This window comes from Schistocerca cancellata, chromosome 9 (genome assembly GCF_023864275.1).
Source record: "Schistocerca cancellata isolate TAMUIC-IGC-003103 chromosome 9, iqSchCanc2.1, whole genome shotgun sequence".
Classification (NCBI taxonomy): Eukaryota; Metazoa; Arthropoda; class Insecta; order Orthoptera; family Acrididae; genus Schistocerca; species Schistocerca cancellata.
This window is the reverse complement of record NC_064634.1, coordinates 38,099,666-38,114,581: the sequence shown is the minus strand read 5'-3', so window position 1 is coordinate 38,114,581 and position 14,916 is coordinate 38,099,666. Positions and strand designations below refer to the sequence as shown.

Here is a 14,916-nt window from a genome sequence, read left to right as displayed (position 1 = left end):
CACCAGCATGGGGTCTACCACCTATTCACTGTCACTCATCTTAAGCTGCCCTAAGCTGCCTATTGTTGCTTCCCTTCGCCGCTCCCCAGCCGCGTGCAGCGTTCAACTCTGTATACTTCCCTGGGCTAAACTAACCTCCAGTAAATCGACGCCTTTCCACAAAGTTTTTCATGTCGTGTGAATTACTTTAAAACCATCACCCAACATTAATTATTCCAGTACGTCCATACTATACCCTGTACAAGATGCATTGTGCCTTGTCAGTCATTTTTGTTCTGCCCTACTGTTCGCTCAACGTGAGTTAGGTGATCTGTAATGACTTCATGTAAGGGGCATAGTTCTTGCCATCTTACACTATGTACAAACATAAATATCTGATGTGCTAATTTCTAGTGGTCTTCATGATACTGGGAAGTGTGTACGCAGCGTGAAATGACTTGCTGCACTGATGGACAATATGTTGTAATATTTTAAAGCATAAGATCCAGTGATGACTGTTTAGCTTTAACCGTCCCCTTAGAAAAATTATGAATGACTGGGCTGGTAAACTTCTACGTTATTTGATTTTCAAACAGCTGAGCAAAACTGAACATATTCAGACATTTCTCTCTTTACTTATTCTGATCATCACTAAACTGACCCACAATATTTTTTTGGCGCAACGCAGTCTGACTTTCAATAATCCCTACAAAAGAATGGCCCAGACTAACAATAACCTATACCTTTCATGAATCACTTACCTCACAAAAATCTTCGCTACTAGAACTACTGCAATACAGGGAGCACCAATACTGCCAGCTAAATAAAAGATTATAGCTACTGAAGGCACTAACTACTGATAGGCATAGTTAGCAAATGAAAGATTTTGATAGAAAACTAACAATGTATTTAGCTTAATAGTGTTCAAAAGTCATCATATATATATCTATCAATTCATGACATCCATCTTTACAAATTCCCTTTTCCTGGCGGACACAGGTCCAGATCTTCCCTTATAGCAACCTCTCAAAACTCTGGCATCTCTCTCTACACATCCACCACTGCTGGCGGCTCACCCCCAACTGTCCAACGCTACGCGCTGTTCACATCCAACTGCCCAACACTACAATAGCGAATATTCCAACAATGCCAACCAGCCACAGACTGCACACAGCACCGTCAGTGATTTTCATACAGAGCGCTACGTGGCGTTACCAACATAAAAACATAAACAGCCTACTTACAAGCTCTGTCGATACAGGCCATTGAAAAAATGCTTTGTTAGCGATCTTGGCTTGCGAAGTTTTCTTCAGTTATCATAGCGTAGAGAAGGTTAACACACAGGGTGGCCAGAAAGAATCTAAAAAGCTTGTAAGGGTGTTGCAGGACAGGCTGTGCTGAAAAATAATTTTTAAGAAAAGAATTCGATATGTTGCGTCGTTTGCGAGTTATTTAGCAGTGTTGTAATGCGCAGACATCTGTGAGTCCTGGAGGTACCACCTGTTCAAATGCCCATTTCCAGCTAAAATGTACCTTTTATGGAAGTGATAAATGTATGTTAGGAAACCGAACGATCTCACAAGCGTTTCAGTTTCTGACCACCTTGTATAGGAAAATATGGCTTAACCTGTACGATTACTGACATCGTTATTTTAATTAGCAACCAGTGTAAATCGAGCAATATAAACATAGCTGTAATTGTGGTTAACGGAATTAAAGAAATATAAACGAGATGTGTCAGGTCAGGAACGGATTGACACCCTTCCACCTTCACCTTACCTAAAGTCAAAGTGATCGTCACCTAAGAGACCCTCAACTTTCTTTTTCACTTTTATGTAGTTTATTCCTGCTGTAATTAGATGTGCAATAGTTTTCGCATACATGTACCCTAGCGATCTTCGGAATTGTGTGACTAATATTTTTCATGAGGAAGGGTGGTATGTTTCAAGTCTCATGGATTCTACACATTAAAATGCCTAATGTTACTGAAATGTACGCTCTGGAAATCTTTCAAAATTAACTTTTCCGTAATGCACAGCGTCTCTTTTGTAACGTCTGTCTCCAAAGTTTGATGAGTATCTCTGAGATGCTTTCAGGCATGCTAAACATACTCGTAACGAAATACGCGGATCCTATTAGGTTTTTCCCTATCTCTTCCATTAATCCTGTCAGGTATGCTCCCACACTGATACTCAGTACTTCAACAATGCTCAAGAAACGATGATGCGAAGTTTTTGTAAGCTACCTATTTCACGGGAGATTTTCCGTAGGACTCATCGAGTGAATTTCAACCTGAGATTTGCTTTGCTTTCAACTATGTGTTCCAACTACTTTAGATCTCTCCAGACTGATTTTCCCAGGGAATTTATGGATAATACTGTTTCCAGTGATTTATAGTGATTAATGTAACGGATTAATAATGAGTCTTTCAGCTACTTATACTCAACAATCTACATTTATTTCTGTCTATCACCAGTTAATAGCGATGATCTCTTGCATTTCCCTACAGTTTTCTGGCGTTGCGATTTCCCTACATACTGCATCATCAGCTACGTATGGACACATGGAGCTACCGACTTTACCCACTACTTCATATGTGACTGAAAATTCGTGAAAGGATCGCAGCAACGAAAGACACCTTTGCTTCAATGGCTGCCATTGTAATTCTGTCAGAGACAGCAAAGGACCAGGAAGCGCAGCTGAACGGAATGGACAGTGTCATGAAAGGAGGATATAAGATGAAAATCAACAAAGGCAAAACGAGGATAATGGAATGTAGTCGAATTAAATCGGGTGATGCGGGAATTAGATTAGGAAATGAGACACTTAAAGTAGTAAATGAGTTTTGATATTTCGGGAGCAAAATAACTGATGATGGTCGAAGTAGAGAGGATATAAAATGTAGACTGGCAATGGCAAAGAAAGCGTTTCTGAAGAAGAGAAATTTGTTAACATCGAGTATAAATTTAAGTGTCTGGAAGTCGTTTCTGAAAGTATTTGTAGGGAGTGTAGCCATGTATGGAAGTGAAACATGGACGATAAATGGAGAATAGAAGCTTTCGAAATGTGGAGCTACAGAAGAATGCTGAAGATTAGATGGGTAGATCACATAACTAATGAGAAGATATTGAATAGAAATGGAGAGAAGAGAAATTTGTGGCACAACTTGAGTAGAGGAAGGGATCAGTTGGTAGGGCACATTCAGAGGCATCAAGGGATCACCAATTTAGTATTTGAGGGCAGCGTATAGGGTAAAAATCGTAGAGGGAGACCAAGAGATAAATACACTAAGCAGATTCAGAAGGATGTAGGTTGCAGTAGGTACTGGGAGATGAAGAAGCTTGCACAGGATAGAGTAGCATGGAGAGCTGCATCAAACCAGTCTCTGAACTGAAGATCACACCATCCAACCAACCCAAGGATTCTTCGCAGTTACCTTCTTTAGTCCTATGTTTCCCTTTCCAACTTCTGTGATTGTCCATTTTAGAGATGTCCATTCCTCTTGAGCTGATTGCCAACTGAGCTATTTCCCAATGCCGTTTATATAGCTTTAGAAAACTTCAAGCGTATCTCGTCATTCCTGATTACTTCGGTATCCCACTTCTTTACGTATTGATTCTTCGTGACTAATCACCGAAACATCAGCCTACTCTTCATCGCTACTACATTGTGATCTGAATCTGTATTTGCTCCTGGGCACGCCTTACAATCCAGTATCTGCTTTGGGAATCTCTGCCTGACCATGATGTAATCTAACTGAAATCTTCCCGTATCACCCGGCCTTTTCCAAGTCCCTATATGCCCGTTAGAGTATCAGAACTTGAGACGGTTAGTATGGCGCCGCACAACGTCGACACACAGCTCTTCCTTAGCCAGCTTTGTGTCTTCAGTGGTACTAACGATCGAAAAACGAGTTCCGAGAAGATGCTGCGCCGGGAGAAGCATTTCGTCCAATATAAACTGTTCCACTTCACATTCTTTTGGTCCTTCATGATCCAAAGGACGAGTAAATATAATTGTGGCTTGGCGTTAGGAAAATGCATAATGCTAGATGAATTCAGACACGAGGAATAGCCGCTACGCAGGAGTAACCAAACGTACGCTCGTTCGCAAGCACCACAATAAGCTAGACGCAAACCGGACGTGCTCGCCTCTCCACTGCCAAAGCCATACTATCCCTAAACTACACATGTTCAGTCAGTAAAAGCAGTGATTCGAAATCCTCTGTTCACTCTCTCAGTAACCACAGTCGCATCGAAAAGGGGGATAACAGAGGGAAAGCCGAAATACTGCATTCGCTCTTCAGAAATACACTACTGGCCATTAAAATTGCTACATCTAGAAGAAATGCAAATGATGAACTGGTATTCATTGGACAAATATATTATACTAGACGTGACATGTGGTTACATTTTCACGCAATTTGGGTGGATAGATCCTGAGAAATCAGTACCCGGCCGGACGGAGTGGCCGAGAGGTTCTAGGCGCTGCACTCTGCAACCGCGCGACCGCTACGGTCGCAGGTTCGAATCCTGCCTCGGGCATGGATGTGTGTCATGTCCTTAGGTGAGTTAGGTTTAAGTAGTTATAAGTTTTAGGGGACTGATAACCTGAGAAGTTAAGTCCCATAGTTCTCAGAGCCATTTGAACCATTTTTTGAAATCAGTACCCAGAGCAACCACCTCTGGCCGTAATAACGGCCTAGATACGCCTGGGCATTGAGTCAAACAGAGCTTGGATGGCGTGTACAGGTACAGCTGCCCATGCAGCTTCAACACGATACCACAGTTCATCAATAGTAGTGACTGGCGTATTGTGACGAGCCAGTTGCTCGGCCACCATTGACCAGACGTTTTCAATTGGTGAGAGATCTGGAGAATGTGCTGGCCAGGGCAGCAGTCGAACATTTTCTGTATCCAGAAAGGCCCTTACGCGACCTGCAACATGCGGTCGTGCATTATCCTGCAGAAATGTAGGGTATCTCAGGGATCGAATGAAGGGTAGAGCCACGGGTCGTAACGAATCTGAAATATAACGTCCACTGTTCAAAGTGCCGTCAATGCGAACAGGAGGTGACCGAGACGTGTAACCAGTGGCACCCCATACCATCACTCCGGGTGATACGCCAGTATGGCGATGACGAATACACGCTTCCAATGTGAGTTCTCCGCGATATCGCCAAACGACGGATGCGACCATCATGATGCTGTACACGGAATCTGGATTCATCCGAAAAAATGACGTTTTGCCACTCGTGCACCCAGGTTCGTCGTCGAGTACACCATCGCAGGCGCTCCTGCCTGTGATGCAGCGTCAAGGTTTAGATTAGATTAGATTAATACTAGTTCCATGGATCATGAATACGATATTTCGTAATGATGTGGAACGAGCCAAATTTTCCAATACATGACATAATTAAGTTAATTTAACAACATACTTAAGTTAATATAACAACTCTTTCATTTTTTTGTGTTTTTTATTTTATTTATTTTTTTATATTTTTTGTTTTTTTAAATTTTTTTTTTTTTAATTTATATCTAAAAATTCCCCTATGGAGTAGAAGGAGTTGTCATTCAGAAACTCTTTTAATTTCTTCTTAAATACTTGTTGGTTATCTGTCAGACTTTTGATATTATTTGGTAAGTGACCAAAGACTTTAGTGCCAGTATAATTCACCCCTTTCTGTGCCAAAGTTAGATTTAATCTTGAATAGTGAAGATCATCCTTTCTCCTAGTATTGTAGTTATGCACACTGCTATTACTTTTGAATTGGGTTTGGTTGTTAATAACAAATTTCATAAGAGAGTATATATACTGAGAAGCTACTGTGAATATCCCTAGATCCTTAAATAAATGTCTGCAGGATGATCTTGGGTGGACTCCAGCTATTATTCTGATTACACGCTTTTGTGCAATAAATACTTTATTCCTCAGTGATGAATTACCCCAAAATATGATGCCATATGAAAGCAACGACTGAAAATAGGCGTAGTAAGCTAATTTACTAAGATGTTTATCACCAAAATTTGCAATGACCCTTATTGCATAAGTAGCTGAACTCAAACGTTTCAGCAGATCATCAATGTGTTTCTTCCAATTTAATCTCTCATCAATGGACACACCTAAAAATTTGGAATATTCTACCTTAGCTATATGCTTCTGATTAAGGTCTATATTTATTAATGGCGTCATACCATTCACTGTACGGAACTGTATGTACTGTGTCTTATCAAAATTCAGTGAGAGTCCGTTTACAAGGAACCACTTAGTAATTTTCTGAAAGACAGTATTGACAATTTCATCAGTTAATTCTTGTTTGTCAGGTGTGATTACTATACTTGTATCATCAGCAAAGAGAACTAACTTTGCCTCTTCATGAATATAGAATGGCAAGTCATTAATATATATTAAGAACAACAAAGGACCCAAGACTGACCCTTGTGGAACCCCATTCTTGATAGTTCGCCAGTTTGAGGAATGTGCTGATCTTTGCATATTATGAGGACTACTTATTTCAACTTTCTGCACTCTTCCAGTTAGGTACGAATTAAACCATTTGTGCACTGTCCCACTCATGCCACAATACTTGAGCTTGTCTAGCAGAATTTCATGATTTACACAATCAAAAGCCTTTGAGAGGTCACAAAAAATCCCAATGGGTGGTGTTCGGTTATTCAGATCATTCAAAATTTGATTGGTGAAAGCATATATGGCATTTTCTGTTGATAATCCTTTCTGGAAACCAAACTGACATTTTGTTAGTACTTCATTGTTACAGATATGTGAAGCTACTCTTGAATACATTACTTTCTCAAAAACTTTGGATAAAGCTGTTAGAAGGGAGATTGGACGGTAATTGTTGACTTCAGATCTATCCCCCTTTTTATGCTAAGGTATAACAATAGCATATTTCAGTCTATCAGGGAAAATTCCCTGTTCCAGAGAGCTATTACTCAGGTGGCTGAGAATCTTACTTATCTGTTGAGAACAAGCTTTTAGTATTTTGCTGGAAATACCATCAATTCCATGTGAGTTTTTGCTTTTAAGCAAATTTATTATTTTCCTAATTTCAGAGGGAGAAGTGGGTGAGATTTCAATTGTATCAAATTGCATAGGTATGGCCTCTTCCATTAACAGCCTAGCATCTTCTAATGAACACCTGGATCCTACTATATCCACAACATTTAGAAAATGATTATTGAAAATATTTTCAACTTCTGACTTTTTGTTCGTAAAGTTTTCATTCAATTTGATGGTAATACTGTCTTCCTGTGTTCTTGGTTGACGTGTTTCTCTTTTAATAATATTCCAAATTGTTTTAATTTTATTATCAGAGTTGCTGATTTCAGACATGATACACATACTTCTGGATTTTTTAATAACTTTTCTTAATATAACACAGTAGTTTTTATAATGTTTGATAGTTTCTGGGTCACTACTCTTTCTTGCTGTCAGATACATTTCCCTTTTCCGGTTACAAGATATTTTTATACCCTTAGTAAGCCATGGTTTGTTACGAGGTTTCTTACGAGTATATTTAACTATTTTCTTGGGGAAGCAGTTTTCAAATGCATTTACAAAAATGTCATGAAATAAATTATATTTTAAATTGGCATCAGGTTCAAGGTACACCTCATCCCAGTCTAACTGCTGTAGGCTTTCCCTGAAATTTGCAATTGTTAAATCGTTGACTGAACGTACTACTTTGGAGGACTGTTTAGTATTGCTGAATGGAGCCATGGTCTCCGAGCTGTACACGCCATCCAAGCTGCTGCAAACGTCGTCGAACTGTTCGTGCAGATGGTTGGTGTCTTGCAAACGTCCCCATCTGTTGACTCAGAGATCAAGACGTGGCTTCACGATCCGTTACAGCCCTGCGGACAAGATGCCTATTATCTCGACTGCTAGTGATACGAGGCCGTTGGGATCCAGCACGGCGTTCCGTATTACCCTCATGAACCCACCGATTCCATATTCTGCTAACAGTAATTGGATCTCGACCAACGCGAGCAGCAATGTCGCGATACGATAAGCCGCAATCGCGATAGGCTACAATCCGACCTGTATCAAAGTCGGGAACATGATGGTACGCATTTCTCCTCCTTAGACGAGGCATCACAACAACGTTTCACCAGGCAACGCCGGTCTACTGCTGTTTGTGTACGAGAAATCGGTTGAAAACTTTCCTCACGTCAGCACGTTGTAGGCGCCAACCTTGTGTGAATGCTCTGAAAAGCTAATTATTTGCATATCACAGCATCTTCTTCGTATCGGTTAAATTTCGCGTCTGTAGGACGTCATCTTCGTGGTGTAGCAATTTTAATGGCCAGTAGTGTAGTCTGATCGTGGAAGATGTAGCTCGGTCCCTCATTTCAAAACATCTTGCGAACTTCGAAATGGCAGACATTGAGATAGCCGTTCGCCGAATAGAAAAGCAACTACAATCGCTTAGTAGTGGAAAGGCATTAGGACCAGATGAGATACTTATAAGAATCAACAAACATTATGCAAAAGAACTTGCACCCCTTCTGTCAGCAGTTTATGTAGATCGATGCAGCAACGAAGGGTACCTAGCGGTTGGAAAAAAGAGCTGGTCATTTCCATTTTCAAGAAGACCGTAGGACAGATGCTCATTATCGTAGGCCTGTAACATTGACGTCAGTCAGTTGTAGAATTATGCCACACATTTTATGCTCAAGAACTATGGCATTTTTGGAGAACGAAATCACTTCCCTACAAATCAACACCGACTTCGCAAACAGATATCTTGCGCATCTCAATTAGCTCTGTTTCTCCATGAGATCCATAGAGCTGTAGACTACAACGCTCAGGATAATGCCGTGTTTCTTGACTTTAGGAATGGAATTTGACACTGCCCCACGTTGCGGTTAATAAAAAAAAAAAAGGCTTATCGAATATGGGACCAGATCTGTGACTGGATTCATGACTTCCTTGCTGACAGAACTCAACACGTCTCCTTTAGCGGAACAAAAATGAGAGATGTTAAGGTAATTTCTGGAGCACCCCACAGAAGTGTGAAACACTGCTACTGTTTACATTGTATATAAATGATCTATTAAAAAGCGTCGGAAGCTTTTTCAGAATGTTTTCGAACGTTGGATGTCTATAGGAAAGTAGTCAGAAGACTTACAGATTTCGAGAATGATCTTCAAAGGATTGATTACTGGTGCAGGCTCTGGTAGTTGACCCTGAACGTGAATAAATGAAACATATTGCGCACACGTAGGAAAATAAATCCACTACTGTGCAAATGGCTCTTAGCACTATGGGATTTAACATCTGATGTCGTCAGTGCCATAGAACTTAGAACTACTTAAACATAGCTAACCTAAGGACATCACACACATCGATACCCGAGGCAGGATTCGAACCTGGGACCGTAGCGGTCGCGCGGTTCCTGACTGTAACGCCTAGAACCGCTCGGCCACTCCGGCAGGCACTACCGTTCAACTGCACTATTGATGACAAACTGCTGTAAAGCAGTATCCACGTTAAAATATCCAGGAGTAACTATCCAGAGCGACCTCAGGTGGAGTGACAGCATATCAGTTATTGACATCAGAAGTACCCTTTGCCATTTACCGTTTGGTGGCTTTCGGAGTGTTACGTAGATGTAACAGAGAAACTCACGGCGAAGCTACCTTGCGAGAGTGACATAAACCGAAAAAGACAGAAAATGAAATACGATGCTGGGTTCAAATTAAAATTAAACTAACGACGCTCTTATGATTTTAAACGACTGTCAAAAACTGTAAATTTTGCTGATGGCAGAAACATTAATTAAGAGCTCAAGATCAAACCATACCTGACATGATTTAGATGCCAACTAAACAGGGATTGCGTTCACTGGAAACTTTTAAGATCTTTATATACAAAAATCATTTATATTCTTCAGTTACAAGCGAATAAAAAGATTGTGCTGGCACCCGGTTACAAATATAACTTAATGATAACAAATGTTGCAGGCAGTACCCTATTTGTCCAGTTTGATAATAAGCCTTTGTGCACTCACAAATAATTTTTCATTGGGTTTAATTGCACACGAAGTCGCTAACATATTTTATGAACTGTCACTCACTGTTATCCAACAGTTGGTAATGTAACTGAAAAAAATCCATGAGAAATGAACAGTGAGAATATTGTGAGAATTAGTTACTAAATTTTCCAAGGGGTCCACAAATTAACTGAAGTAGTAGATGCCAGAACTGGAATCCCTACAGCTACGTGATTCTCCATACGTATTGTAAATATTCTATTGTTCTTACAGTATTTAGATATCTGCATTTTTGGGAGATAAACCTAAAGATAATCAAAAATAATTAAACCTTAATCCCAAATAAGAAATAACCTTTATAACATGGAAAATTCCATAACTACCTAACTTCAATAAAACACCAGCAAGAATTATTCTACCTGCACACATAAATAATAACGCCTTAAACAAAGCGTGAGCCAATAAATGAAAGAATGCAAGTTTTCGATAACCTGTAGCAAAAATTCTTATTATTAAACCAAGTTGTCTTAAAGTAGAAAGAGCAATAATCTTCCTTAAATCAAATTCAAAATTATCTCCCAATCCAGCAATAAATATAGTTATACAATCAATTAAAAGTAAAAATCAACCACAATTATCAGTATTTACATGTTATTATTAAGCAAGCAGAAATAAACATCCAGCAGAATATAAGCTTTCCTGCTAATTTCATTACGTATGTTTATAGTCTTTAATTTTTCTAAGGATGAGCATAGCATTTTTGTCACCGTTTATGTGACCTGAAGAAGTATCTTCTGACAGGTACTTCTCGCACTTAATGCATTACTCAATTTATTATTCATATCTGCCATATTTCTTTCATAAAACGGTCGATGAAAAGTATGAGACATCTAATGGAGCATTCATCATAATTTATTTCTATCAGTGAATGGTATACTTTGTTTTACAATTTAAAACGTCAATGTAAACCTATTGGATTTTTTATTTACTTATTTATATAGTGCACAACACACACAGGACTTCAAAGTACTGCATACTATAAAAATACGCTGAGGTAATAAAAGTCATGGGATAGCAATATCCACATATACAGATAAAGTACACGAGATATAAGACGACAGTGCATTGACGGAGCTATCATTTGAAGTCAGGTGATTCAAGTGAAAAGCTTCCCGACGTGATGACGACTGCACGACGGCATTTAACAGACTTTGAACGTAGAATGGTAATGGGAGATAGACGCGTGGGACATTCCGTTACGGAAATCGCTAGGGAATTCAGTACTCCGCGATCCACAGTGTCAAGAGTACGCCGAGAATACCACATTTAAGGAATAACCTCTCACCATGGAAACGCAGTGGCCGACGGTCTTAACGACAGAGAGCAGCGGCGTGTTCACAAAATTGTCAGTGCTAATAGACAAGCAACACTACGTGAAATAACGGCAGAAATCGTTGTGGGACATACAACGAACGCATCCGTTAGTACAGTGTACCAAAATTTGGCGTTAATATACCAGCACAAAATCGCCCATATGGAATCTCCTGTGCTCGTAATCATATCGACTGGACCCTAGACAACGGAAAAAAAAGCCCGCTGCCTGGTCATACGAGTCACGATTTCAGTTGGTATGAGCTGATTGTAGGTTTCGAGAGTGGCGCAGACCCCTCGTAGCCATGGACCCAAGTTCTCAACAAGGCACTGTGAAAGCTGGTAGTGGCTCCATAATGGTGTGGGCCGTGTTTAGTTGGAATGGACTGGGTCCTGTGGTCCAACTGGAACGGTCATTGACTAGAAACGGTTATGTTCGCCTGCTTGACACCATCTGCAGCAGTCCACAGACTTCATGTTCCCAAACAACGATGGAATGGGTCCTCTGGATGTTCGGTTACTTGGAGACCATTTACAGCCGTTCATGGACTTCATGTACCCAAAAAACAATGGAATTCTTGTGGATGACAATGCACCATGTCACTGGTCCACAAATTTTCACGATTTGTTTCAAGAACATTCTGGACAATTCGAGCGAAAGGTTTTGCCATACAGATAGCCCGACATTAATCCCATCGAACATTTATGGAAGATAATCCAGAGTTCAGTTCGTGCACAACATCCGGCACCTGCAACACTTGAACTGTTACAGAAATTATGGGTGGTTATAGGGGCAGCGTGGCTCAATATTTCTGCAAGGAGCTTCCAGCGGCTTCTAGAGTCCATGCCACGCCGAGTTGCTGCACTACGTCAGACAAGAGGAGGTCGACAAGATATTAGATGACCATGACCATGACCATGACCATGACTATGACCTTTGTCACCTCAGTGTACGTCTGTTAGCATTTCTAAATGAATTACCTATTGGTCCTTGTACCGTAACAAACTGTGTAGCACTCATGCTGTAAAAATGTGCTTGAATCTACTGCCTACCAATACATTTGCGTCCAACAGAAATAAATGTCTTGAAAAAATCAGCCTGGAAAGGATTTTTGTATGTTGTCTATACGTAGCCCACTAATATTTGTATGATTTCTTTTCAGGTTTTATCCATTATTATAGCCTGTCTCACAACTAACCAGCAAGTTGGCTTAGGTCCTTCTACTCTTGTGCGCACGGCAGTTGTCGACGGCACGATAGTAGCTTTTATCATTCTAGGTGTCCTAATCCTCATTGGCTATTTAATCGGGTCTCCTCTACACCTCTACCTGGTGAGTTTACCTAAAAACATTTTCTCTTCGGCTAGATTCTAAATTAGATGCAGTTTTTCTTTTTCTTACTAAACGTGTGACATTTATGTATATCTGAAGAAATGTAGACTCTACGTATAAGCCCCCTGGCGAAACGTTATAGTCACTCACTCAACACTCTGACGTACAAACACTTAGAAATACGTCAGTTTAGAAAACTGACAGTTAATGACATTGTTTTGAACGTTTGTGCCGTGTTTTATTTGATATTACCTAAACATAAGTACATACGGTAAATAAGTAGGCTTAAAGACATATTTACACATTTATTGTAATATGCTGATGATAATTACAACACATAATGGTAATGAAAAAAAGAAACGTAATTTCCTGTGCAGAAAGATCGATTTTCAAATTTTGTGTGGGGAGGAATCTTACAGTCATCCAGATGTTCACTTTCTCCTCTGATATCTGTTTTGATGTAGACTGTTTTGACTTTTCTCAACAAATTTTACACTCTTCAGAGTGGAGGGAGAATCACCAAGTCTAAAGCAGAACGCTGATGTCATGTATAGTAATATATAACGTACACATGGACACTGGCGTAGCTTCAACTTAACACGCTGGCAACGTTACCAGTTATAAGTGAACGTCACCAGATACATCTATTTGGAATTTATTTCAAAATAATGTGAATAAATGGTTATTCTACGCAACAATAGTATATCAGCTGACGTCCTCCTCCCTTAATTAAAATAGAAGATGAAAGAGGTTATTAATTCATTAGTTTCTTAGAGTGTAATATATCTACGTAATTCTTCATTGAGATTGAAAGTATAATACTCATTATTAAAAAATAGAAACAGGAATAATACGTGGTATCCATCTTCATATTTGATGTTGACTACTCTTTAAACCATAACCGAACTAACTGGGTGCGAGGGACACCACACCTCGTTGATTTTGTGCGATAAAAGGGAGATGGCTTTGAAAACCGTTGTCTCTAAGTCTCCATCACTATTTTAGTACTAAAGGTAACGACCTGTAATACTGCTGTTTCAAGGTGAACGAACAAAAGATTTTTTCGATTGGGTTCCACCACCCCAAAATTGTATGTCGCTATCACCATTAAGGTCAAGTCCCACTCAGTTTCTTAAATCTCTCAGTATCTTTTCTTTCATAAGAGTTTCCACTAGCTTTTAATCTTATTACACGACCTGATGGATATAAACAATATTTTATATCACTACGGCTTCACGAAAACGGTCTAACAGTGTCTTACTGACCCTGAAATTCTTACTCAATGGTTTTCACTTCTGCGTTATAGAAGATGAAATTGACCTTTAGTTAACTGATATCATCTCAAGTACATGAAACAGTTTTTTATGTTTCTGAGCGACAGTCACACAATAATTTTTAAATGAACACACTGAGATTTGACTGTATCGATGTTTATTTAACTACGACCCAGGTTTCGGCTTTTTATGCCATTTTCAAGTGACTGAGTTTATCGCATTAAAACATATTGCAGGACATAAAGCTCAAAATACAAATCAAGTACATGAATCTGAATCCGATGTGTGTTCATACGGACATTGTGAAGGCCACAAAATCAAAAATCCAGATCCTAAACTAAGTTTTAGTTTCGAAAGAAAAAGGAGTTATATTGTAAACCACGTATTCGAAGTGGAGTTGAAAATATTACTCTTCACATTCCAGGACTGAAAAGTATTTCTAGAAAATCTGAACCTACAGCTATCTTGGACGTCTGGTATTTGTTTTGATCCCCTGCTGAATATCGTACTTTTATACACGAAGGGGAAGATAAAAGTAATAAGAGACAGTGTCAGGGAACCACATCCATCTCAAACAAAATGTATATTTTTGAAAATATGAATTTTATGTTACTGTTATATTACGTAGACGAATGAAGTCATGTCATGAATGTGTTTTCACTTTGTCTGCTGCATACAGAACTAGAAGGGATGTACTTCGTCAAAGTTTTTGTTAATTTGTCTTCCTTGATTTCAATGACACTCTGCTCATACATTCCTAAAAGAAATCATGTAGTTGTAGTGTTGTCAAGAAATGAGCCCAGAAATGTGAAGCTAGGTATGACAGATGACTAAAGCCACGTTTAATGTTGGATTGACAGCCTGGATCAACTATGCAGCAGTTATTCGGTATCCTGACGAGTCACACTTAACATTGCTTTGGTAAGCGATGTCAGTATTGTGGGGT

General features: G+C 39.5%; 1 protein-coding gene across 1 annotated transcript in view; it reads left to right on the top strand.

The window, feature by feature from the left end:
- The window catches only part of LOC126101028 (uncharacterized), a 73,742-nt gene that overhangs the window by 41,201 nt on the left and 17,625 nt on the right, over positions 1 to 14,916 (top strand). The window contains exon 3 of the mRNA XM_049911693.1: positions 12,529 to 12,696. Within this exon, the coding sequence (XP_049767650.1) occupies positions 12,529 to 12,696 (168 nt within the window). The remainder of the gene's footprint in view (positions 1 to 12,528; positions 12,697 to 14,916) is intronic.